General features: G+C 36.1%; 2 protein-coding genes across 6 annotated transcripts; one reads left to right on the plus strand and one right to left on the minus strand.

Annotated features, from left to right (window-relative positions):
• The first annotated feature begins 5,490 nt into the window (after positions 1–5,490).
• On the plus strand, positions 5,491–19,567 carry LOC18435166 (uncharacterized). 5 transcript variants are annotated; one of them, XR_002281035.2, is made up of 11 exons: positions 5,491–5,780; positions 5,845–5,979; positions 6,450–6,566; positions 7,459–7,587; positions 15,982–16,158; positions 16,289–16,429; positions 16,559–16,744; positions 17,003–17,074; positions 17,170–17,352; positions 18,957–19,073; positions 19,168–19,567. XR_002281035.2 is itself a non-coding variant. In XM_006845217.4 (9 exons), the coding sequence occupies exons 1-9, from the start codon at positions 5,652–5,654 to the stop codon at positions 17,323–17,325; spliced, it is 1,242 nt and encodes a 413-aa protein (XP_006845280.1). In that variant the 5' UTR covers positions 5,491–5,651; the 3' UTR covers positions 17,326–17,700. The 5 variants fall into 5 exon arrangements, 1 of the variants encoding a protein (XP_006845280.1); XR_002281034.2 differs by having other exon boundaries at positions 18,957–19,053; XR_016047016.1 differs by having other exon boundaries at positions 15,982–16,052; positions 18,957–19,053.
• Positions 19,568–21,407: 1,840 nt separating this feature from the next.
• LOC18435165 (beta-glucosidase 44) lies at positions 21,408–25,669 on the minus strand. Its single transcript, XM_006845216.4, has 11 exons — positions 25,116–25,669; positions 24,830–24,888; positions 24,611–24,686; positions 24,396–24,467; positions 24,186–24,273; positions 23,550–23,814; positions 23,347–23,462; positions 22,882–23,099; positions 22,650–22,681; positions 22,187–22,289; positions 21,408–21,933 (listed from the first exon to the last, which is right to left on the minus strand). Exons 1-11 carry the CDS (start codon positions 25,462–25,464, stop codon positions 21,656–21,658), a joined length of 1,656 nt encoding a protein of 551 aa, XP_006845279.2. The 5' UTR covers positions 25,465–25,669; the 3' UTR covers positions 21,408–21,655.
• Between the last annotated feature and the right edge of the window lie 1,331 nt (positions 25,670–27,000).

A 27,000-nucleotide genomic window follows, 5' to 3' on the forward strand; every position in this document is an offset into this window, starting at 1 on the left:
TCTACATTTTAAGATTGCAACCAGTGGTTTAAAAAGCCGATTGGTGACCCAGATCGGGCACCTCAGAAACCCATCCGGATCTGTGAATCTGCGATCCGGATCTGGAATAAGCCGAATCGGTCGGATTAAGCCTTAAAAAAAATCTAAAAAAATTATTAAAATTCATTATAAATGCTATTTTTTAGGAATTCGATAAGAAATGAGAGTACTCCATTAAGAATTTTCATTTCTTTGCATGAATATGAGATTATTGATATGTTCTTTCCCTACATGAACTACTATTTACCATTTAATTTACATCACACAAAAGGATAAACACAGAATTATCATGGATTAAGTATATCATCATACATGGATTACAATAAAGCATACAATTCGTAACAAACGATCTAAAAATAAATGACAAACGATGTCGTTCTTCATCTTGGTCACGCTGGTGCCATTGATTGAATTCGCATGACAATTCATTGACTCGTTCTAAAAACGAATCATCCAAATTAGTGGGCACCTGACTATACCCAAATCCCTGAGTGTTAGTGTTTTGTTGTGGTCCTAATCCAAAATCCTCGAAGCTTGTCCATCCTTCATGCTCACCTACACTGTCGTACTCATCCCTACCATCTTGCTATTGGGATTCGATATGTGAATAATTTGGCTGGGATTGGGTGGCCTCAAAATCATCATCTCCCTCATTTTCCCTTAGACCCCTTCCCACTCTCCCTCATTAGGTGCAATATCACCGACATCTCCGCTAAATTGTGGATATGTTGGTGGGCTGCTTCCTCTTTCATGCTGCTCATCACCTTCTTCAAGATCTTCCTCACCGATAGCCTCGTTCTCTTGTGCAACACTGGCTCCTTTTCTTCTACTACCCATTGTTCTACTGTGTCTGTGACAAATATTGTGTTTAAGTCTATCGGTCTATAGTCTTCAAGCTTCATTTTTATTTATTGCTCTCGGAGGTTTAAGTTGTAATTAACATAGACTAGTTTATGAAGCTTCTCTGAAGCGAGTTGATTCTTCCTAGTAGTGTGCAACCATTAGAACATACTCCAATTTCGCTCACACCTAGTAGCAGAAGTTGTCTGGGAGAGCACCTTGATTGCTATCCTCTTTAGGTGAGGTGCATCACTACCATATATCTCCCACCATTCAGCTGGATTAAAATGCAAAAAGCATTGTAAGGGTAAGAACAATTCATAAGATTAAATATATGAATGAACAAAATATTAGTTTGGGGATAACCTGGATCTATCTTAGTTCGAGACTTCCTGGCAAGTCTAGTTTCGAAGGATCCTATAACATCCTTTTACATAACAAGATAAAACAAAATATTTCGTTTTAATGTATTATTCCTCACAAATATAACAACTTAATCAAGTTCTTACCCAAATATTAAATAATACCTCTTGTATTGTTGCTACCTGGTTTCGATGGCTTTTCTTCAACTTGGCAATAATGTATCTAACCTCTTCTATAACCTTTGTGGGGATGTTCAGGTGTCAAATAGAAAAATTTTGGGTTAAAGTAATAACCTAGAAAATATATAGATAGAGAAAGGTCATTTAAAATTTCATAAAAAAATAATTTAAAATTAAACATTCTAATGATACAAATATATATTTACCTGCATAATGAATTGGACGTCCAAATTTGGTGTTCCACCTTCTTTCTATAATCTCGATCACTTTACTAGCAAAACTACACTTCTCCCCAATAGCTGATTTAGCCCTCTCGATACCTTCGTAAAGGATGCCTATGGTAGCTTTCTTGTTAGCATCCACTATTCTTAACACCGTGACCAAAGGGGCAGTGACCTCAACGACAGTGGAACATCGATAACAGAACCTCCTATTTGAGACTATGCCGTCCACTTTTAGCCTGGTACTGGACTTCGAGAGGCAGTCATTTAACTACTTTTCATTGGTAAATAATCTCTTTAATGCACCTTCAGATTCCCGAATGGAGTTCACATCCAAGTAATCTGTCGCAAAGCGGGTTATGGCAGGCTTGATTATCTCTTTTTTCTTAGACTGTTATCTGAACAAAAATAAAATTTTAGAGTGGTTATATATAAATCTTGACACCAACTCCGCTTCCTGTAGAGTCTCCTTCACAATTTTGATTTCATCGATCTCCTCTAACATAAGATCGATGTTGTGTGTAGCACACGGGGTCTATACTAGATGATTCCTCTTATTCATCAACTTGCTGCCTGCAGAAACACATGCACGCGCATTGTCTGTAATAAACTGGACTACATGCTTATCTCCTGCGTCCTCCACTATCCGATCATATAGTCGTACCAAGAAGTTTGTATCATTCTTTATCCTTGATACATTTTTGCTAGACAAAAAAGCTGTACCTTTTGGGGAATAGGCCAAGAAGTTAAAAAACTCCTTTTCACTAACTTTATTCAACCAATCATCACTCATGAGAGTAATGCATGTTCTTGACCAACTCTGTTTATATTCTTCAATCCACTTTTTAACTTCCTCCACATCTTCATCCAAGATTGGCCCATTGAGCTCATATGCCGTCGGGGGTTTTATCTTGGACCTGACTCTCTGGATTGCATTGACTATAGGTAAAAAATATGGGCTATTGACTGCATCAAAGGGGATCCCTTTGTCGTAGAACTATTTACCAACATATCTGCCCAACATGTTATTCGTACCTTTCACCATGCCTTTAAGGGTTATCTGTTGCGACTTAGGCTTTGAGAGAAATATGTCTATACGACTATGACCTGCAATATTGACACTCTTAGATAAGTTAGAAACAAACGTGTAATTCCTCTTGATACATATTACCACCAACCCCTCCATACATATTTGAGCTGGGCCCGCCATGCATGTTCGAGTTGGGCCCGCCATGCATGTTTGAGCTAGGCCCACCATGCATGCCCATGTCATAACCACCAGGTATTCTAAACCCGCGTTCCCTCTAGTATGTTTCCTGTAAACTCATTCTTGTAGCCATCTCCAAGTTATTATTATATTGCTCTTATGGATCATTCCTGCTTGATGGCGTATATAAACTAGCTATCTCCTCATCCATCCTCTGCTTTGTAATTTTTTTACCTTTGGTATCTTTGAAAAATGCCACCATCTGCTTTCTTACATTACTAGGGACACTATTGCACGTAGAAACATCTTCCTTAACCCTTGCCAAGTGTTGCTTGAACCTATGTACCCCATTACTTATCACTCTTTGGCAGTAATTACAAGTAATTTTGTCTTTTTTGTTGGGATCAAGTCTGACCCCATGTTGCCATGCAGGGTCTTCCACAGATCTTGTCATGGTTCAACTGTTTTAATATGTAAAGGGTTAAAAATTAACCTGACAGTTCAACATGAAAAATAATCACCATGTATAGTGATAATATGTAAGGGTAGTTCATGAAGTTATATTTGTTGTTAATGCAAAATACTTTTATTGACAAAAATATTTTAGTTCCTACTAGAAAAAAAAATTTACTTTGATATAGTATCAATAAAAAATATATTTACAATGTTATAGTAATTCACAATGCCAGTACATATGGACTTGTCACAAATCTTCATTTCGGCAAATATGAATTAGTTCCTATTGAGAAAAAAAGTATTTATGCAATATTATAGATAAAAAAAAATCTGTATAAGTCACACTTAGAATAAAGAAAAAAATTACAATAATATAGTCATCCATAATGCCACTACACGTATATTTGACACAAAAAACATTTACAATGATATAGTCATTCACAATGCCACATATAAAATTTACATTGATATAGTGGGCACAATCCCAACTCAATTGAAATGACCACAAATAGTCGTACATCTCAATTACAAATATGCAAGATAATATAATAAAAAATGCAAGCTCTAAATATGGCTACAACTCAATTATCAAGAATATATATACATTTATGTATCAACATACATTTTTTGTATTAAAAATTTAATAATAAAATTGAAAAATGCAAGATAATATAATTATTATACATGCCACGATTTTTTGACTTTAATTCCTCATGATAATACAGTTTAACAAGATGTATTTTTTGCATTAAAAATTTAAAAATTTAAAACTACATTTTTAATGCAAAACTGCATTAAAAATATAATACAGTTTAACAACATGTTAATGTATTTTTTTGCATTAACAACAGATTAAAAAATGCAGTTTTGCATTAAAAATATAATAACATGTATTTTTTTGCATAAATAATCTATCAACATGTAATTTTTTGCACTAAAAATTTAACAATAAAAATTAAAAATACTGTTTAATTCCTCATGATAATCAAAACCTGGTCACGATTTTCACAATTTTTTGGAAAATCATGATTTTTCAAAAAATTGATAATGAATTTTTTTTTTTTTTAAAAAAACGCAGTTCTTCACAGACCCACCTAACATCAGTCATTACAACTCAAAAGTCGGCCTCAAATCAAATAAATTATATCAAATTGAATACATGTTTTGATAAACAACACTATAAGGAATCAAAGCCCTATAATATTAACACATTATTATCAAAAAATTAAATAAAATCGACTGAATTGGGGACAAAAAAAAAAAAACACAGTTCTTCATAGACATCAGTCGTTCAATTTAAAAAATAAGCTCAAATTGAACAAATTAGATCAAATTGAATACATGTGATGATAAACAACACTATAAGGAATCAAAACGCTATAAATTTAACACATTATTTATAAAATATTAAGTAAAATTGATAGAATGACGGAAAAAAAAAAAAAAAACCGCAATCCATTTTTTCTTAATAGACATCAGTCTTTTTTTCTCAACAGACATCAGTCTTTTTTTCTCAAAAATCAGTCGCAAATTGAATAAATAAAATCAAATTGAATACATGTGATGACAAACAACACTATAAGGAATCAAAACCCTATAAATTTAACACATTATTTGTAAAATATTGAGTAAATTTGATAGAATGGACGGAAAAAAAAAAAAAAACGCAGTTCTTACCTGTTTTCCGTACACCCGTGGCTTCAAATTCAAATTTGTTATGTAATCGTCCAAAATACTCACAAATTATGAACAAAAACTTCTGAACAACACTCTTACGATCAATAACCCTTAGATTATACAAAAAATAATGCTCTCTTTTGTTTGAAATTAGAGAAATGGCGAAACCCTAAAACTCACGTTTCGTTCTTCACATATCCAAAATTTTGTGATTAAAATTGGTGATTTTTACTGCCTTTTATTGACTTGAATGGCTGAAATATTTAAATTAAAACCTACAAGATTCGATTTTAAAGCTGAAAAAGATAAAAAATGATAAGAAAATGACAAAAAACCATGAAAATCGTTAAAAACACTGTGTAGCGCGTATTCTTGGGTGAATTACTATTGAGAACCGGCCTGCAACGGCGATTCACTATTGAAAATCGCCCAACTCTCTCAAGTTACGCCGAGGTTTTCAAACCCTCAATGTAACCTTATTTAATGAAAATATTGTTTAATCTTACAAAAGAGAGAAAAAAAACTTGAGTAAAGGGTGGTTCCTAAGGGAAACCATTGGTGGATGCAGGACCATGCCGTCCTACTTCCAGTTCAATCTCGACCGATGGCACATCCGGATTGGGAATCGCCTACTTTTAAAACACACCATGAACTCAAGATTACCCTCTAATGGCGGCTGTATCCTTGAGCTGCCCCTTCCTTCCCTCTGCAACTTCTTTACTCTCACATTGTAAGAGGAGGAATGTATTACCGACAAAACCAATTGTTCAATCCTACTTGCCCCCTTCGCCTTCAAAGGTCTGTCTTGAGTCTCTTCTTGAAAGTCTCTCTCGCTTTGCTAATGAGTTTGTGCAATGTGCAGTTTTACAGGCCTTACGCAAGCGTGCTGATAGTTCCCACTGGGGTTGGTGCCTCCATCGGTGGCTATGCTGGAGATGCTTTGCCTGTTGCTCGAGCTCTCTCTTCCATTGTCGACACTCTCATCTCACACCCCAATGTTAGTGATCGCTTTTATTGATCACATGTCTCATCTGTGTTTTCGCCCCCCCACACCCTCTCTCTATTATCTCGTCTCAAACCTCATTTTTCAGTCATTTCTTTCTCTCTTCTCATTTCTCACCCCCCATTCCCCAATTTAGTTCTCTGCCATAAATTTAAGGACCAAGCTTTAGTTTCCCAAAATTTCAGCACAAGTTCATTCAAATTCATCTTTTTTTAATAATTTCAAATGTTGGGTTACTTCTCTAAAACATTAACAAGGGAAACTCAGCTGTTTTTGTTTGAGTTTTTGTTTTCTTAGGAGCCAACGCTATGCATCACAGGGGCGATCTTGCATAAGAGAATAACAAAAGTCATAGTTTTTGGTTTTCCATTTCCTTTTGGCTTTTGGGTTAAACATTCGAATTTGTTGAACTTTTTTAGAGAGATTAATCAAATTAATTAGTTATTTTATTATTTGAAAATCAGGTGTTAAATGCTGCGATGCTGTACTGGCCAATGCCAAACACTCTGTATGTTGAAGGGTATGCACTCGACAGATTTGCAGAAGGGATCTGGGCACTTCAACCTGTTCTTCAAAACAAGGTAAGGATAATAATATTAATATTAAATATAAAGGCAGTAGTATTAGCGTCAGTGGCACTAGGCTTGTCAATGGGCCAGGCGTCTTTTCATTTTTTTTCCTGTGTTGTATTTGGCCCGGCTTGGCTAGGCCCGACCCCAGCCTTGGCTCTGCCCTGACAGGGCTAGGGCTGGGATTGCGCTATGGCCTTTTCAACTAGGTTTGGGTGGGGTCAGGCAGGCCCTATTAAGATAAGGACCCTGCTAGGTTCGAGGTTGGCCCGACCCAGCCCTAGTAACTCCTATTGTAAATTTTAATGTGTAATAGTGCAATTACTATTCCCAAAAGATATTCTATTCCGCGGGAGTAGAATTAATTTTAGGACTCTAGTTTTGGGGATGTTACCTCTTCAACCTATAGATTATTAACTAATAAGAAAAGATTTCCTAATTTTACCCTATATGCACATGAAAAAAATAATGTCTCGAGATTGAATAGAGACCATCCAATTTATAAATGGTACGATTTAAGTGTTAGAAAAACTCAAATTTCAAATTTTTTTTTTCAGAATCATCATCGAGTAATTCTTGTGGTTTCAAAAATTTTGGATTGAAAAAAATCCTCCCAAGTAGTTCTTCTGACCGAGGAGTAGAAGTAAACTACGCTCCCGAGGGAGCTTAGTATAGGTGCTCATTACTATTTTACTGTTGTCGCTGGTTATATGTCTTTGAATGGCTGTTGAATTTGTTTAGTTGGTCATTCCTTTTGATTGAACATTTTATTTTAATATTTTTACTCCCAAAAGATTTTCTTTTTTTGTTTTCTTCAATTTGGTATTTTTTTTGTTTGAAGAAAGAGATATTTTTGATTTTCAAAGTCCAAATATTCATTCTTTCGTTGGGTTTCCGCGTACAGGTGGGTCTGGTTTTGGATAGTGGAATAGAGGAGGAGTTGAGAATTCGCCATTTGCAGGTGGCCGATGCAGCAAGGGCTTCCCTTGGCCTTCCTCTTTGGGATTACATTGTTACAGACACCCCTCTTGAGGTTCATGAACTGCATAATCCATCTATAACTTGTTGCTCTGTTTTTCTATTCAAACTACAAAAATGAATTGCTAGTTCATGTACGTAGCTTTTTGCGTTTATTTTTAGTTCTTAATTGTAGCCTATTTGAGAAATCTGGGTTTCCATAGGTTGAGAATGGGAGATTTGCAATTTAGAAGAAATGGTAATGCTAGAGAATAATTTCTACCTTTATATTTGGGTGCAGTTTGCACAAGGTTGCAATCATAGACGATTAAAGTAAGGTGCACCTCCAAACTTTGTAATGAGATGCTATTTTGGTGTCAAAAATTCTTAGGATGGTGCGAGAATATAAAATTTTAAACTTAAAGACAGTTCAAATCAAGTATATCTATAAACACATGAAAATCTTGAAAATGAACGGTTTAGATGATATGTTGCAAGATGTACTATTTTTAGGACTTAAAATCTCATTTTTTCTCCATATCTATACATCTCGATGTCGAGATGATTAATTAAGTATTTTTCCAATATCAAAACAACCTTTTTTGACGGATTTTAGAGGTGCACCTTAATTCTACATTTTAAGGTGTCAACCTTGTATACCCTTTCTCTGTTATATTTAATGTGATGAAAGGTACTGCTTTTTTTTCTTGGTCTAGCGATTTTGTCTGTTGGCCTTGTTAATTTGGGTAGTTAATTGGCTTAACTAAGTGATGAATACGAATGGTTCTATGCTGCACTCTGGTTTCTATGTTTGCTAGATTTGGTCGGGTGTGGCAAATGTACAACAATGAGAAAATGTACTATGAATTCTCTAATAAATTGGTTAGATATTTAATAAATTTCCGTCTTGTTGCAAATTTGAAAAATGTAAGATCAAGGTGCCTGATTCTACGACTAGAATATCACATAAAGCTTGATTTGGATGAATTCACTATGTGCAAATCATGCTTTCACATGTTTGATATGATTATGTAATGTTTCTTTCCTAGGGAAGACTGTGTTCTGGTTCCCAATTTGTGGATCTACTGGGTTTTGAAGAGCTAGCATCTTTATGATATTGGCTTTAGGGTGCCATTTGCTAGAGCTCTTTGGCATTAAGAGTCTAAAACCTAGAGCTATCAAATACAAGTGCAATGTTTTCTGCATGTATACCCCTTCCCTATAATATACACATGCAGTAGAAGGGCTGACACAATCACTCAGATAACGGCTGGCAACCAAACCTCTGACCAGTCTCTTCAGGTTCAAAGGGTCATCGTCAAATACTTCTAAAAGTTATTTACAGCCAACTCTGGTCTGCGGCCTCAGATGACTGACCGACCTTGTAAAAGCAATTTACAGTCAAGTCTGGCTCATGGCCTGGGATGACTGACCTTTGCTTCTTGTTCCTTCCTAGTGAAAAGCTGATTGGCTAGAAATGCCTTTCTCAAAACAAGGCAGTTGTCACTTCCCTAGGCCAGGACAAGACATAGGGACCCAGCTCGTTACCAATCCTCCTCTTCAATAGGTTTTGGGATACTATGGGCCGTGATCTCCTGGCCTTTTTGGTTAATGAATTTTTTCACAGAGACTACATACATAGGGGAATGACTGCTACCTTCTTGGCCTTGGTCCCAAAATAGAAAGAGGCATAACATATCAAATATTTCCATTCAATTAGCCTCCTAGCAGTACATACAAAATCATAAGTAGTACATACAAAATCCTAACCAAGTTACTCGCGTCAAGTCTCAAAGAGGTTCTTAACCTTGTGATCTTCCCTACTCAGTAGGCCTTTGTGGACAATGGACAAATTCTAGTTGGGCCTTGATTATCCACAAGGCTAGTTGCTCTAGGAAACTTTTGGGTGAGCTCCTCTCAAGAATGGCCCTTCGTCGACGATGGAGGTCCTGGATTTAGGGTTGTATCTCTTCACTCTTCTTTCTTCACCTCAATGGTCTGCCAGAGGCACTCTTTGCTGCTTTCTGTGACCTTGAATAGGGACACCCCTTATACCATATAGGCATCCTTAAAGGCTTTCACTCGTGCAACAGATATGGCGACGATACACTCATTTTCTGTAATGCGCGCCTAGAATGGCTAGACACTCTTTGCTTTTTCCTATGGTGCTTTGAGGAGTCGACCTGCATGAAAGTAAACATGAGCAAGACGAAAATCATGGGCATAGGTTTGAGGCCTAGTGAAAGCACCAAACTCTCACAGAGTCAGATGTGGTGTCAAACCACTGCCTTGGAAATATTTAGGACTACCTACATGCATCGGTAAACCTGGGAAGCACTTAAGGAATCTACTTGTAGAAAAATTCCATCTCTCAGGCTTGCAGCATTAAGGGAAGATTTCTCTCTTTAGGGGTCCCTAACACTATGACAAAAGCTACTCTTGCAAACATACCTTCTTCCAAATATCCCTATTTCGTATGCCTGATTCTGCCAAAAATGAGAAACTCATGAGGGGTTTCCTATGGTCTTGGACTAGTGCCACCCTTCAAAATTCATCAAATTGCATGGGACACTGTTTGCCTACCAAAAATGGGGGGTTGCATCAGCATTAGAAAATTGGGGGAATGTAACATTGCCCTTTTGAGCAAATGGTGGTGGCACTTTGCATCACAAGATAACCAACTGTGGCAGCAGGTGATCCGTGACAAACATGACCCTGACGATTGGGTCGGTTCCCTAGATTTTCTCCTCATTGTGCTTTGGGGGTTTGGTTTGGAAAAGCGTAGGCCATATTTCTTCGCTTTTCATGAGATTAATTACATACAGGGACGATTTGAGGGACAAAATTCAGTTTTGGAAAAATATATGGTTCGAGAACATTTCTTTATGCCCTCTATGGCCAACTCTTTTATGGTGCAATTGATTTATAGAACTTCTACCTCTGGGATCCAAAAGTTCTAGGTTTCTGTAGCATTTTCGTGCTACAGTGAGAGGCCCATTTGGAACTTCTAATTTCCACAAAAATGTGGGTGCCACCAGTTCCAACCGCCTCCCCCCATGGAAGACTGAAGTTTGGAAATGGTTGATGGACTAAAAAATCCTTTCAAATATATTTCCTACGAATTTTTTATTTTTATTGTAAAATGCAAATCTAAACTGATTTTGGAGGGTTTGTGCACCTCATTGGGACACATTTAAAAATATAACAAAAGACTAAGAGAAAATTAAAATGAGTAAATACCCTTCAAATATTCAGTGTATTTTTTTCATTTTACTTTTTTGAAATATTTATTTTCAATGTTTTAGAGGTTTGTGAGGGATACAAGAACAGATGCCCCCAATTTCAGCTTATTATCATGCATGTAAAAAAAAGATAAAATGCTCATTTTACTTTTTTGAAATATTTATTTTATATTTTTTGGAGATTTGTGAGGGATACAAGAATGGATACCCCAAATTTCAGCTTTTATCATATATATATATATATATAAAAGATGAAATGCAAATAGTAAGACATGCTATCAGCCATCCAATCAAGATCAGATGTTTGAGATTGATAGCCTTTTAGGTGAACTACAATGTGGACTAGTTGGTCATTTTAAAAAAGTTGCTCATATTCATCCATTTTTAGTTTTTCCCAATATCGGTTCGAGATGAAATTTGGAGCATCATTACAAAAAATGTTGCTTTTTTGGGAGAGAGGAAGGAGAGCGTTTTGTTTGGTGGTGGTTGGGGGGGGCGGGGGCTAGGGTGCCCAACACCTAGGTGGGTGCCTAGGCAGCTGCCTAGAACCTCATGCACCCTGAGATGCCCATATTTACACATATATGCATATATGTGTTGTCCGAACGCACATATATGCGTATGTGTCAAAAATAAATATTTATGATATTTATGCATTTATATGTATTCTAACTAATTTTTTAAATGGAAATACATGTGTATGAATGTTGAAACACGTTCAAATCATTGAAAATTTTGATTCTTTGATTAACTGAAAGTCTGAAATAGATAGTGAAAAGTAAAAACAAGTCATAGTTTGTTAGTGATTTATTGTCCATACACCATACTCCTAGTGTTCAAAAAGGCATAGGCAGTCTAGGTGTTTTAGGGGCCAGATCGCCTAGGCGGCAGGGTCCCCTCCTAGGCGGGCACCCATGAATAGGGAGGGGTAGGGACTATTAATTAAGATAAAAGTTATAATATAATTATTATTTATCAATTTATATCCATAATATTTGGTTTTGGATATCAAATATTTACAAAATATTAATTTCATCCAAAGTTTGCCACTATCCACAAAATAGAAGGCCAAATCAGTAAATGTTCCATCTACAAATGTGTAAAAATATAAAAAAAGAAAAACAAAACTAATAGATGTCACGGATTTGGTTTGGGGTTTAGAATGTCCCCCAAAACTCTTTTTCCCACTTTTTAGGTGGGGAGAAATTATTATTTTGACTGTAGCCAAATGCATTTTTCCGCCCTTGTCAACTTGTGTTGAGGCGGCGCCTAGGCGGCCGCCTTGACTGTAGTGCCTAGGCAGTGCCTTGCTCGCCTAGGTAGGCGCCTAGACACAAGCCGCGTCGGTGCTCTGCCTAGGTATTTTAGGCCGCTAGGCGGCCAAATTTTCGAACTCTACATACTCCATGCTGCATAGTCCATACTTCATAAAATCTTACTCATAAACTGCAAGTCTCCAACAAGACCAAATGGCCAATACAAAATGATATCATAGAAAAGACACAGGAGATCTTCAAATTTCAATCATCATCTTCATTCTTCAGAATCTTCTTCCCTGGAACGTCCATCTGAGTCATGGCCATCATCATATGAATCATTACCCTCTTCAATATATTGTTTCTCCTCAGTTTCTTCTGAATCTGCCTCCTACTACCCTTTCTTCCTCTTCTATGAAGCACCGATGGTAGTTGTTGATCTAGTGGTTCTTAGGGTCAGAACCCGGACTTGAGGCCTCCTCAACCACATCCCATGTCAAATCCTCCCTATGGAAAACCTCTTTAGTCCTAGGGTCTTCCACCAACCACTCACTACCATTCTCCATATCCTTAGAAGCGATGGGATTCCTCTTCTCATGTTGATTAAACTTCTCCTTAAACCTCTGATTATATCTGATGAGTACTAAATCATGAGCTGCCTTTGCTTCAGCCTTTTCCTTCTCTTCATATGCACCTATAAGAAAAAAAAGGTTCATGAAGTTCTACATGAGCCATCCATCTAGAATTTAAAAGTTCGACTTAAATAGAACTAAAAAGTTAAAGTATAATTAATACTATACCTTCTATAATAGAAGAATAATGTAACTTGTTAACAAGGAAACAATTAAACATACCATCTCAAATGAATTTCGTACACAACCAGAAGAGCTAGTAGTTAAACTCAAGATCCAAATAGCCATTATTTGGAGGTTTGGAGCACTCCCATACTTGGTCTACCACTGAGTTGCAAATAAGATGCAATCTCTATAGTTAGTTTCGGATATAAATTTGTGAAATTTGAAGACTTGTAAGGTTAGTAATTTGAAAATCTTAAAAGAAAATTTTTAAATGAAATATCACCTGATCAGATTTGGCCCTTTGCCTCACTGCCATTTCTTTCCCAAATGACTTCAATGCACACTTTTACAAGATCAATTCCTTAGCAGATATCTTATCTTGGATATCTGGCCTAAGAACAAGTCTCTGTAGGACTCTTTAAATCTGTCCATAATTGAAGGCTTACTCTCAATTTCTAGGTCAGCATAAGAAAACTTTGGGTTTAAATAGTACCTAGCTGCATGCGATGGCCTATGAAGCTGTCTATCCCACATTCCATCTAGAATCTCCCAAATTGGGCCATATTTGTCACTATCATCCAAGCATAGCACCTTGACTAAGGGTATAAATACTCTCAGTGAGTACTCCACCCTATGCTAAAAAAACGTTAAAAAGAATGATATCATGGGCCCTCTTTGCTTTGGAGTCTTTAAACCGCTTGCATCTGCTGCAATCCTCAGAAGTGAACATAGATTTGGGGTCCTCCTTGCCCATATGCTATGTAGCCTCAAGTATGCTGTAGCAAATCTGGTCACTCCCGGCCTCACTAGATCACTCTTTTTTGTAACTTGCACATCATGCTAAGAGTAATGGTATGACTATATATTAAAATTGTAACTTCTTTGCCTTAGTGTCCCTTTTTACACTAGGAATTTTGACCAATAGCCTCAAGATGTTTTTTGAACTTATTTATCCTGGCATTTGAAATATGACCACAAAAATTGCACATTATTTTATTTTCGTCATTTTTATCTGGATTAATACAATATTTCCATCCCTGATCTCCATTCCTACTAGAGACCCCAAGGAAGACATTTCGAACTGAGGAAATAAATCTCAAATACACCAACCTTTTTGCTCGATCTCTAAGCTTCAAAGTTTTGGGTGTATACCGAGTTCAATATCACCCCAAAAATCTTCTAATAACCTCACTTGGACCTTAAAACGTTTCTAATAAGATATGGTAAGGTTTGGGATGATTCTACAAACTTTCCAAAAATTTCTTGATACTAAAAGAAAATACAAAATCGATGGATTTTGTTCTTTTTGTAGGTTTGAGAAGAGTATTTTTCACTTTGAGGGTGTTAGAACCACCCCCCCTTTCTTTCTCTTTCTTCTCTCTTCCCCCCTTTCATGGGTCAAAATGACTCAAAATGCCCCCCCAAAAGGGGGTTTTCCGCCGTTTTTGTAGCCAATCGTAGGTCCCTGCCCAAGATTGGTGGGTGCCCAGGGTGGCCTCCCAACCCTAGCCTAGGAGGCCTTAGCCTCTTGGGAGTGGCACCTAGGCACTGGGCGGGCCGTTTTTTGAAACTTTGATTTGAAGTGTGTGTGCACTTCACTCGGAAATAGTTGTAAAAATAATTTAAACAAAAATAAAATGACCTAAATACCCCTCAAAATTTAAGGGGTACTTTTTATTTTTCAAGATATTTCTTCATACGTTTTACAAGTGTATGAGGGTGATAAGTATCGATGCCTAAAATTTTAGCTCAGTCCAATGGATAGAAAATAAAATTAAATTGAGAAAATCAAACATGCTCTCAATCATCCATTTTATGGTGATCTGCAACCACATTATTTCTTTTTTATGTGATCTAGACCACAGATTTTTTTAGACATATTATGGATGGCCTATTGTTTTAAATTCTCTATCGTGGAATGAATATAACTCTCTCATGATAAAAACTTTGATGAAAGGTTAAACTGGCTAACTTCAAATATCCGTTTTCTCAAAACCCCAGATTCAATCAAACACAGGTTATCAAACATAATCTTTGTCAGTTCTAGATACAAAATATCTATCTTACAAAAGTTCAGAACTTTCATTCCCTAGAGAACTGCCAATTTCCTGTTATCAAACAGGACCTTAAGGATTGCTATGGACTCTGGCATCAGCATTGAAGGTGCAATGGGTTGGAACCCTACTTTTGAAAGGGACCTCGCTGATGACAAGTTCAAGGAGTTGGCGACCATGTTGTCCAAATTTACAAGGTTCTTTCCTACCCCGGAGAGGCAGGGACTCTCTAATATGGTCACCCTCTGCAAGCGGAGTCTTCTTAGTCTCCTTCTTTGTAGTCCTCGGACCTAACCAATCCGCACCATCCATTACAAACAAGGTTTGGAGCATCCTTGTCCCCTGCAAGATTCAAGCCTTTAGCTTGATAGTGCTTTCCGACCGGATCCTTGTCATCAACCAGCTACATCAGAGAGGCTTCCTTATGCTCAATAGATGTGTCATGTTCTTGCAAGTGGAAGTGAACATTGACCGTTATTCTTATACTGCAAGGTGCTCCAGCTTGTGGTCCTCAAATCTGCAATGTATTGGTGGCCTTGGTCAACACTATGGTCAATCAAACAGCTATGTTAATTCTAATTCGCCCCCAGTTCTCGAATGCTGGCTTCTTTATGTCGAGAGCTGCCACACTCGCCACCTTGTGGTCCATCTGGAGAGAGGAACTCCAAGATCTTTGAAGGAAGTTAAACTAGCATCCAATCCATCCATGACCACATAAAAGCCTCCACAATATCCTGGGTTAGGGGATACAATGTTCTATGCACCTTTTGTCAGACTTTGTTAATAATTGGAGGGACATTTGGTTTCCAGTCCTTCACCAACTGCTAGATTTATTGTGTGGAACCCTTCCGACCAAGGCTAGCTTAACCTTAATATGGATGTTTGCTCGTTTGGCAACCCTAGCTCTGATGGGTATGTGGGCATTTTGAAGGACCACCAAGGAAATTCTTCTCTCTTTCTCCAGCTTTATAAGCATTTGACTCTACAATGGCCAAAATCATAGCACTTCTTGAAGGTCTAGGCTCTTTCTATCACGGTTACATGATTTGAAATCTGTGACACATCCTTACCCAAAACATCCTTACCCAAAACAGACTAATATTTATATCTTTTTGTTACAGGTTGAGAAATGGGTCAATCCTGTGTCTGGCCAATCAACAGGACGAATCAGGCATCCAGATTCATTACTAAGGTCAGTAGACTCTTTAGTTAGATATTCTCAAGTTAATGCTGTGGCAGTTGTGGGGCGGTTTCCTGATGATGGTCTGGAAGACATAGATGATTATCGTCATGGAAAGGTAGAGATATCATGAGCAAATGCTAATATATTAATGTGTATTTCTTTCTGTTTACTTGGTGATCAGTACATTTTACTTTTATTCTATTATGCTCCTTAAGAGATATTCTTCCTCTAATTGATGTTTGCAGGGTATAGATTTGTTGGCAGGAGTGGAGGCTGTTATAAGCCATCTAGTTGTTCAGAAATTTCAGATCCCCTGTGCTCATGCTCCTGCTCTGTCTCCTGTCCCACTAGATCCAACTTTATGCCCAAAATCGGCAGCTGAAGAGGTTATTAAGTTATTTATATTTTCTTTGTTTTCAAGGGCACTGCATCTCTCTCTCTCTTCACACACACACACACACGCACACAGCCACACCCTCACACTCTCACACAGGCTCTTGATCTGTGTGGTGCAGATCGGATACACCTTTTTACCATGTATCCTTGCTGGGTTAAGCAGAGCACCCCAATATGTGGTGAGAGGTGCAGGTTCCTCAGAGAGTGGTTGCCTTTTGTCAAGTGATGTGGATAGTGTGATTGTGCCCATCGATGCTTGTGGTGGGGAAGGTACTCTGGCATTTGCAAAACAAGCTAAAAAGAAGGTATGGCATCTGTTTTGTGGCCTATTGTCCCCAATAAATGTCGTCGTTATTACTCTACGCCTACTCCTGTTAAAAGAGTAGATTCCAACTTAATTTTAAGGACCCATTTTCAATATCATTTGAGACAACGTAGTTTTAAGGACCCACTTTCAATATCATTTGAGAATATCAAAGTTTAGAGAGAATGGAAATTGTTGGAATTACAGCAATTGAAAAGGTTAATAGTAGTTTTCTTCTTATACGTCTTTATTGTTGCAGCCTCTGATCATTGCTGTCGAGGAGAATGAAACCGTACTGAATGAAACACCTGACAAACTTGGGATTGAGGCAGTATGTTCTACCTTAAATTTTACTCTTTTTCTTCATGAATGGTTTTTCTATTTGTAGGACTAGTCATAAAAGCAATGGGATTTGGAAAACTGCAGGTTAAAGTCTCAAATTATTGGGAAGCTTTAGGGATCATTGCAGCCCACAAAGCTGGAATAAATCCCCATTCTCTGAGAAGAAATGGCATTGATAGGACCAAATGCTTTATGGAAATGTCTTCATCTAATGGCTGTGTGGCTTCTAGCCCTTTATAGCGGCGTTCCTCAACCATGTTGATATTTGTAAGATCAGTCTTATGGAATACGTTGAACCAAACTTCACTTTTTTGTTTTTTACTTCATATTGATTTGGGAAAGTAAAAGGAATGCCAAGGATGGTGGATTTTGAGTCATCCTTTGCATATTTGGCATCAAGAATTGAAAGTTGTGGTGCTCTTGCTATGTATCCAGAAATCTGTGTCTCCTGGAACAAAAAGAAAAAGAATCTGCATACCTCCAATGTAAATCCACCTGTTGGCTTGTCTATGAAGAATTTGCAGCACGCTTCTAAATGCTTCATTTATATGTAAAAATCACCTATGCAACTATTAGACTGAGCATGCATTCATAAATATATCCTTTTGGCCTAAATGTTCTTCATCGTCTCCTATCTCCTATCTTCTTCTATACCTGTATTTCTATTCTTGTGAATTGCATTTTTAATGGCATTTTGTTCTTTTTTAATAGGGAAAAGTTTATATAGAGCCGAGGCTCTAAATAATCAAATTTGAGCCTACCTCAAAAATTTCACTAGAAGAGGTTGTTTTGATGTCCAAATATCTTCAAATTGATCATCTCGACATCAAGATGTATAGACATGAGAAAAAATTGGATTGCAAGTTTTGGAAATAGTGTATTTTGTAACACATTTTTGGACCGTCAATTTTCAAGATTTTCAAGTTTTCATAGATAAGTTGATCTACACTATTTTTGAAACTTGAAACTTTATAAATAAAGATTTTCAATATTGAAACCACATTTCTCAACAGCATTTGAAGGTAGGCTCTAATTTGATTGTTTAGAGCCTAGGCTCTATACAAAACGCACCTTTTTTAATATTCTATTTGTTTTCGTTTTTTTTTTCATTTTTTTATTTTGGTTTTGGTTTTGCTTTGTTTGTCTAGTAACTTCATACTCCCTTACATTGTTCTTCTATTTCTTTATTCTCTTATGTTTCCATAATCTTTGGTTTTACTGTATCATCTTTGGTTCTACTTTATTCTCCATTACTTCTTTCTTTTACCTTCCTCACTTTTGAGATTCATTTCCTAAATATTTATTCTCTTTTGTTTACTATTCTACTTTGTCGTTATGGTTGCCTTTATTATTGTATTCGCATGGGGTATGTGTGTTAATTTTCCTTTTCCGATGTCATTTTTGTTTTCTGTTTGTGAATATTTTTCTATTCTTAATTTGTGTTGTTTATTGCACATCTTCTACTTCTTCTTGCTCCTTCTTTAAGTTTTGACGAAATGAGTATTTTAAAAAATGCCGAGCCAGCTTGGAAGCTCAAAACCAATGGTGTGTTAGTCCAAGTCCCTGCTCCCTGTTTTCTACTAGTTCCCACCGGTTTTTTATTTTTATTTCTATTCTCACTAGGAAAGAACCCCGGAGAATCAATGAGCCGGTTTGGGCAGTTCCATGGTTCCGACTAGGCTCGGAACTAGCATGGACCAGTTCGACCACTGCTCTAGTCTTCTTTTCATTTTGGAAGTTCAATGAATCTGTTTTTCCCTAATGTGGATAGTATCAGAAAATTGTTGTTCTCTTGTTCACATTAATTTGCTGCATGGCTTATTTGAGACTTGAGGTTCATTCACTGATGAATTCCCTTTGAAACTACTTAGTACTTACCCATGGAAGGCTGAAAGGTGGCAACAAATCTTTAAATGGACGTGGGAAGTTGGACAACTTTTAAGATTATGACACAGTGATTTAGTACAGGTTATATGCTAACTTTGATGGTAATCTTCAATGCTTCATTCTTTTAAGCTAGTAAATATTGAGATATTTTAGTATGGCTTTGGATGAGTTGCAAATGTATCTCCTTGTCTGCAGATGCCAAAGGGTACTGTTGTGGAGGTTCCTAGTTAACATGAAAATTTCATATGAGATGATTGGTCGGGGTGGGCTGTCTCTCATCTGCCATTGATTTGCTGGCTGACCATCCCCACCGTTCATTGGGCATTTACCTGGCCTGTCATCTCATGAGATAGGTTTACTAGCTGTTTTTTGAGGGTTACAATAAATTTTCACAGTGGCTCTTTCAAGAGATCTGGGATGGGGCCCTTCATCTATGGTTTTATTGGAGAATGCATGGTCGTCAACATCTTTGCCCTCACAACTCTACCTCAACTTGGCTGACAATGGATGATTTGTATTCCATGGGAAAGCTAGCCACCCATGAACTCGGTTGATTGTTTCTGTCACTAAAAATATTAGCAGAGATTATTGCCAACATGTTTCTATCTGGGCTCTTTATAATAAATCTTGACCTCATGTATACTTTTTTTTTTTTTTCTCAATTAAAAAATCTACCTATCTTGTTAAAATGTTGTGAAAGAGAAATGAATCTTTCCACGAAGAAGACATTGAGAGGAACATAAAATGAGATGGAAGCACAAAAGGCTTTTATTGTACAATAGCCATTCTATTATCCAAATTCCAAAGTTCATAAATAAAAGGGCTTCAGGATGCTTCTATTACAGGTGGTAAACCAGCTAAGGAACCCATCATTGCGAAACCATATGCTACTGTGTGTTTGTTGTGAATCAGTCTTCTTATGACCGACGTGAGGGCTTGGGGCCTTGGCAGTGGTACTGCCACGCCCTAAGTTAAAGTCTCCGACTCCATTGTCACCAAGGGTAAGGGCCTAAATTCTCACTAACTAACCCTTTATGACTGATGTCCAAGAAAGTCACGTCAATGAATATTTAGCTAATCAAGCACAAAAGTTGTATGTCATTATTGCAAAATACTGAAGCCAAGTTGTATGTCATTATTGCAAAATGCTAAAGCCAATACTTGTAAACTGTCGAAATATAATAATATATTAAGGATCCAGTTTCTATGCGGCCTAGCCCCGTATATGTAAAAATGCGGGCCTATTAATAAATCTATTTGAGATGGATTTTTGGACTTAATTTTTAGAGATGTAATTTCTAACATGGAGATCATGAATATGATAAAATAAATAAATTTTAAAAACTAGAAATAATAATTTTAATACAAAAACATTTGGATCATTAGTTTCTATTGTTTTTAGATATAACACCAATTTGCATCATCTTTAAGATGGATGCTTTACACTTTTTGGACTGCAAATGTAGTCATGCGGTCCAGCCCACATGAGACAATTTCCATATATTAATTCCAAGTGGCAAAATCTTGTTGCTGTTGTCTCCAATGATGGATATCTAATTCTCTTATGATGCAAACAGCAACTACCATGCCTGCTTTGCTCAATGTGCACTATTCAAGAGCTTCTCCAATCTCTCCAAGTATCACTAAGATAAGGTAATACCACAAGTGCTTCATTAATTGATTTGAAAATCTTAATAAATCTTTTAAGCAGTCCAAAATGTCAGGTGTTATTTTTTTTAAAAATAAAAAATAAAAAAATTGTCAGCTGTTATTTTTTTTAAAAAATAAAATAAAATTAAATTGTCAGCTGTTATTCTTTAATTTCAAGGTTGGTAATTATAGACACCCCATTTTGGCTGGCTGAGTTTCTCTGTGTCCCAAAACCTAGGACTTGAGCTTTAAAGCTTAAATGCCCTTTTTGAATTATGGCAGACCCATCTTTGCGGAATTCCCTAAGGAGACTACCTTGTATATCAGTCCGACACCCATGGAACCTTGAAATGGGAGACAGTTGTTATGAAACCACAAACATATCATCTAAATTAGGCTAAATTTGTCATTTAGCCTGTAGATGATTTTATACGCCTTCAAATAATACAAGAATCACTCAACCCGATGCACGATTTGAAAGTTATGACCCAAATATGACATGTTTGCAAACATTTCAAACATTTCATTGTAGTCCCTGACAACGCCACATGACACTTCACCGGCGACATGGAATACATCTTTTGCAGGGGATGAGGAGGCCCCATAAGGTCCCAGTCCCGTTTCAATCTGGAAGGCATTTCAATCTGGAAGGCTTTATACAATGCCTGGAGATATAGAATGTCTAAAACCTTCAAAAACTAATGCTATGCCTCACCATATATTGAGAGAGAGAGAGAGAGAGAGAGAGAGAGAGAGAGAGAGAGAGAGAGAGATTTCTCCCATTACCCAAGGCAACAAAAATAAACTGTATTCTTAACCTAAATAGAGCAAATCATATAAATTGTACTCATAATCCAAATAAGAGCAAATCATGACCTAGCAAAAAAACTGTCCTAATAGTAAATCATATGCTACTAGATGCTGTTCAATTTCCTACTCTAATGATCTAACCAGATCCAAGTTTCTCAATCCCTCAAATAAGGAACTACATTACTAATCCTGTCATCAAACCCTGAAAAAACAAACTCGTTGCTTAATGCGACTTCCGTTGGATGAGGCCCCTGAACCATGAAGCCGACATCTTGGGGTACCTTTTAAGAGTCTGGTAATCGACATAGACCAAGCCAAACCTCGAGGTGTAACCCAAACGCCACTCAAAATTGTCAACCAACGACCAAGCAAAGTAGCCAATAACGTTTGCACCATCATCAATGGCCTTCTTTAGATTGATTAAGTATGACCTATAGTAGCTAATTCTTTTTGTATCATGCAATGCAGCAGGAAGGGTAATATTGGCAGCATAATCCATCCCTAAACACCAAAGATAAACAAACAAATAATTTAGCAACAGTAAATACCCAACAAGCAAAACACAAAGATTTGTTGTTCAATCCAAACTATAAGTAAATAAACAACATATTGAACCACTTCCATGAATCAGCAAATCCCAAAAGTGTTTCATGAAGAGGACTATAAGTTGTTTTTTGTAATCTGTTTAACTATTAAAACAAAGCTATTTCTAAAAGGAAAATAAGCAAAACCACAACATAAGTAGCATTGTTACCATTTTCAGAGAGAATCATGGTGGGATTTCTGTAGTTCTCCTTGATGTAAGTCACAGCTTTGTACATTCCCCATGGAACCATATAAAGCCAGTAAGAGTTTGCCTGCAGATCATTCACGGTATTGTCGTGTGAATCCTAAAGCTCTGAGATTCATGTTGCATCTAGTGTTTTAAAAATTCATTTACAAAAGTGAATATAAATTTAACATCCACTGCTGAAACGAAGTGGAGTCTTGGACATCATTTCCTCCTAAATTAGGGTCCTTTTGTTAAAAAAAGGGTAACCCTAGCAATAATAATAATAATAATAATAATAATAAAGTGCGCAGAAGGGCTAGGGTGTACAACATTTTTTGAAAGATTACATCAAAACTATCAGAAAACAAAAGATGCTACCCTTTATCTCGATGTGTAATGCACTGTATAATGTATAGAAGAAATTAGATCTGATAAAAGAACTCACCTGAGGTCCAATAAGTTTCCCATCACGAGAATCTGGACATGACCAGAGCCAAACTCAGTAGGAGGATTAAAATGGAGAACCAGTAGGGACAATCAAAGCAAACTATGCATGTTTAAAGTGCTTTTAAATGCAGAGAAATAAATGTTTAAGCTGTGGATGGCTGTCCATTGATCAAATCATACAATATGATAGCTGTTCTTCCTTTCAGTTTTTTTTTGGAGGGAAAACTTACATTCGAATCCAGCATGCCAATCCATCTGGTAATCAGTGACAGTGCCGTTTTTAATATGTTGATCTGTTATATAATACGAGGTATATTGGTTGATCCCAACAAAATCTATAGACCCCTTCACCATCTCAACTTCTTCATTCGTGAACTTTGGAAGTCTGTCACCCACAACCCTCACCATTGATCTTGGGTATGTGCCGAATACAATTGGGTGCAGAAACCTATAAAAAACAGAGACAAATTAGTGCTTGTATAAGGTGTAAAGTTTGTGTTGTATACTACATTGAATTCGGTTTAATCTAGAAAATGGTAGAAAGGAAGAGCAAGGTAAACCAAAAATATTGCATAGTACCAAATTATTATATTCATATAAAGAGAAAATAGCCAGAAGTAACATATATGCATTATTCATATAAAGAGGAAAATTGCCAGAGGAAGCCATATATGCATCATGGGAAACATTCTTACCACCCAATATGAAAATCTCTTGACCTCTGAGCTGCTCGAACATCAGCCTTAGCATTAGAAAAAGGCTCATACCACACAAAATCTAAAAGAATTCCAATTCTTCCCTTCTGGGTAGCCTGTATGTTTTCCCAAGGGCAACAATTCAGTAACAAAATCAACAGAGGCAAAGTCTTATCTCACCAATAGTTGGAGGAATCTTTTACCTGATATTTCTCTCTGTATCTTTTCACTGCTGATGCATGAGATAGAATAAGATTATGAGCAACAATGTAAGGCTCAGTTGAGGAATCCCCAGCCGTGCAGTTCATCCCATCATTCCCAAAAGGATTTGAGCATCTCCCAGGAGCATGGAAGCCATTATCATAGCCAAGTGCAGCAATAACCCTAGGCTCATTGAAAGTCATCCAGTTCTTGACTCTGTCTCCAAAAGTTTTGAAACAAAAGTCTGCATAAGCTGCGAAATCATCCCTGCAAATTCATGAAAATTAAAGTTTTAAGCTGACCTAACAACAAAAATAAAAGGAATGAGATCTGTCCTGAGAGGATGAACTGAAAGATGATAAATAACTAAGCACTGAATCTTTTTTACAAATAATTTGAAGCTGAAACAGGACAAATAAATTCATATTGATGCCGAAAGAAACAACGGAAATGGGTAGCAATGTAGCATTCCAGTTATTGGAGTGGACCAAGGTCTTCTTAAACTATAAGATGATTGAGAAGCTCGGCATGTTTAAAAAACAACAAATAAAATTAAAGCACAAGATATATACTAATGAAAAGAAAAAAATAACTTATCAAGCTCAACCCAGAAAATAGGAAAAGAACATCAAACTTACACAACTCTGCGGTTTAGCAGCCCATTGTAAGAATCCTCAAGGGCCTGTGGCAAATCATAGTGATAGAGATTTGCATAAGGAGTAATGCCTGTAAGATGCAATTCAGTATAAGGCCACTATCAATTAAATAAGCAAGTTCAACAACTAAAAAATGATCCAAAACCCAAATTTTAAAGTTAAAACAAATATGAATAATAAGCATTTAAATACCCTTTTCAAGCAAGTAATCAATCAATCTGTTGTAATAATCCACGCCTTTCTGATTAACTCGTCCTGCACCTTCTGCATGATGAAAGAGTGATTCAACTATTAGAGACAAACTATAAATAAGAATTTATAATATAGCTATCGGATGTAAATATAAATAAAAAATCTACATACTAACCAATTTTAAAGAAAATCAAAATCTTAATACTAGTTTTTACCCGGAAAGATTCGAGACCAAGAGATAGAAAATCTGTAAGCATCCATGTTCATATCTGCCATGATATCGACATCTTCCTGCATCAAAAAAAAAACACCCATAAAAATTAATTTTAAAAAATATCAAAATAAAATATCCAGTCAAAATCTTAATGATAATATACATTGTCCTGTTTAACAAAAAAGCAATTTTTTTTTTAAGATTTAAATACGTTAAATACCTTATAACGATGGTACTCATCAGCAGAAACCTCTCCTGTAGCACCATTTGGTATTATACCTGTAAAAAACAAAATAGTTAATTATATAATCATATGAATTCAGTGACATAAATAAACCAAATTCGGTAAAAAAAAAAAAAAAGGAGAGATAAAAAATCAAAAAAGAAAAAAACAAACTTCAAAGAACAAAAGAAGGATACCAGATTCAAAAGGAAAGAAAACCGAAATTCACATAAAGAAAGACATCAAGGACTGAATTATGAATTTGATTGTTCTTAAGATTTACCGGGTTGTTGAATAAACACATCCCATATACTAGGTCCTCTGCCATCTTCATGTGCAGCTCCTTCGACTTGATAAGCAGAAGTCGCGGTTCCGAAGACAAAACCAGGAGGAAATCGCTCTCGACTCAGGCCACCGGTGCTCATAGACCCTGCGTTGGGCCAAACCAGATGCTCACCTAAGCAGCATTGGTGAACTAAGCTCGAGAAGAGCAGAAAAACTAAAAAAGAAGAAGGAAACTTCATCTTCTCTCTCAAAACTGTAAGTACAGAGAAAAATGGGTTCTGAAAAGTCGATGGGGGAGGAGGGCATTTATAACAGAGCAAGGCCCAAAAAAACAGGAGTTCTTTCATTAAATCTTAATCTTTTCAGCAATAACGAGGATAGAGAAGCCGGGAATCCGAATGAAAACGATAAGAAGAACACGTTAGAGAGGGAAAGAAGGATGTTCCTTCACACATCTCGAAAGAAAGCAATATTGTGCGATATTCGTTAAGATAATGAAGATTTTCTTTTGATCCTCTTATCCGGCATAGGAATGGAGCATTATCCAGCGTTGCCAACTCATCACCCAACATGGTAACAATTTATCCCAGGTTTGTTTTCTAAAAGGGCTATTTTTTAGCAGAGAGAAAGGAGCATGAAACGTGTGGGTTGCTAAAAACTCATTATAGTGTGATTTGTTAGGAATTTTTTAAAATAATTAAGGATAATGTTAGGGTACTCGTAATCAATATTTTTAAACATTTATTACCTTTGTTTTGTAATAAATTTTTTTTAATAAGTATATTTTTTGTCGTGAGTTTTATAGATATTTTTATAGAAAACTAGTGGTAATTAATTCCATATGTGGGAGATGTCACGTCTCATGAAGATGATGTCATTCTCCACTTAGCTAATAAATATTTTTTGTACAAAATTTTTATTTTACTCTTGATTAATTATCTAAAATACCGTAGATAAAAATATTATTACATTATAGATATTTTTATAGAAAATTAGTGGTAATTAATTCTATATGTGGGAGATGTCACGTCTCATGAAGATGATGTCATTCTCCACTTAGCTAATAAATATTTTTTGTACACAATTTTTATTTTACTCTTGATTAATTATCTAAAATACCGTAGATAAAAATATTATTACATTATAGAGTGAGGGTATCAAGTTCCAAAAATGTTAAGTACAATAAAAAAAGGGATTGTATATAATGAAGCCATTTACTTTTTATACAAAAAAGTCACAATTATTTATAACTATCCGATATGAAATCTGATAACTTGGGTGTGTTATAAAGTTCAAGAAAAATTCTTTCGAAGTTTGCACTTGATCAATGGAATAAATGCAACCATTCTATTTCACATCTAACGGTCAAGATTAATTGTGACCACCTTTTACCAAAGGTAAATAGTCTCGTTGTATATTTTTCTTTTAAAATATACTCAATGTGTAGGAGTACCCTAACATAACTCAATAATTAAAGAACAAATATATATTAATTTTACAATTTAGTAGGGTAAAATCGCTTGTGAAATTATCTCAAAATATTTGAAAATTTGAAAAGGTGCTCAAATGCCCATGAGAAAACTATTATTTTTGCATTGAAAAAATTCTAATGGTTTCAAAATAATATTCTTTAACGGGAAAGGTTTCTATGTTTCCCTTACATAATTCTATGTTTCCCTTACATAAAAAATTCTATTGAGTGGCTGTAATTTTGGTATAAATTTTCTTTAGGATGGCTTTATAATCTATTTTCATAACTAATTATGAAGTTTTAAATTCCAAAAATAGCCCAAATCAAGTAGATCTAGAAACCTAAAACTTTTTTGAAAATAGGCAATCTAGATAATATGTTGTAAGATGCATTATTTTTGAGATTTAAAATA

Source organism: Amborella trichopoda, chromosome 13 (genome assembly GCF_054954075.1).
Source record: "Amborella trichopoda isolate Santa Cruz 75 chromosome 13, AtrichopodaSantaCruz75HAP2 v2.0, whole genome shotgun sequence".
Lineage (NCBI taxonomy): Eukaryota > Viridiplantae > Streptophyta > Magnoliopsida > Amborellales > Amborellaceae > Amborella > Amborella trichopoda.

What these genes read in the sequence shown, in the direction of transcription:
- LOC18435166 (XM_006845217.4), top strand. Translation starts at nt 5,652, where the DNA reads ATGGCGGCTGTATCCTTGAGCTGCCCCTTCCTTCCCTCTGCAACTTCT. An exon ending in TTACAGACACCCCTCTTGAG is followed by an intron (nt 7,588 to 15,981) that starts GTTCATGAACTG and finishes TTTTTGTTACAG; the next exon opens with GTTGAGAAATGGGTCAATCC. An exon ending in CAAAACAAGCTAAAAAGAAG is followed by an intron (nt 16,745 to 17,002) that starts GTATGGCATCTG and finishes TTATTGTTGCAG; the next exon opens with CCTCTGATCATTGCTGTCGA.
- LOC18435165 (XM_006845216.4), bottom strand. Translation starts at nt 25,464, where the DNA reads ATGAAAGAACTCCTGTTTTTTTGGGCCTTGCTCTGTTATAAATGCCCT. An exon ending in TTGGTCTCGAATCTTTCCGG is followed by an intron (nt 24,468 to 24,610) that starts GTAAAAACTAGT and finishes TTCATCATGCAG; the next exon opens with AAGGTGCAGGACGAGTTAAT. An exon ending in AGAGATTTTCATATTGGGTG is followed by an intron (nt 23,100 to 23,346) that starts GTAAGAATGTTT and finishes TGTTTTTTATAG; the next exon opens with GTTTCTGCACCCAATTGTAT.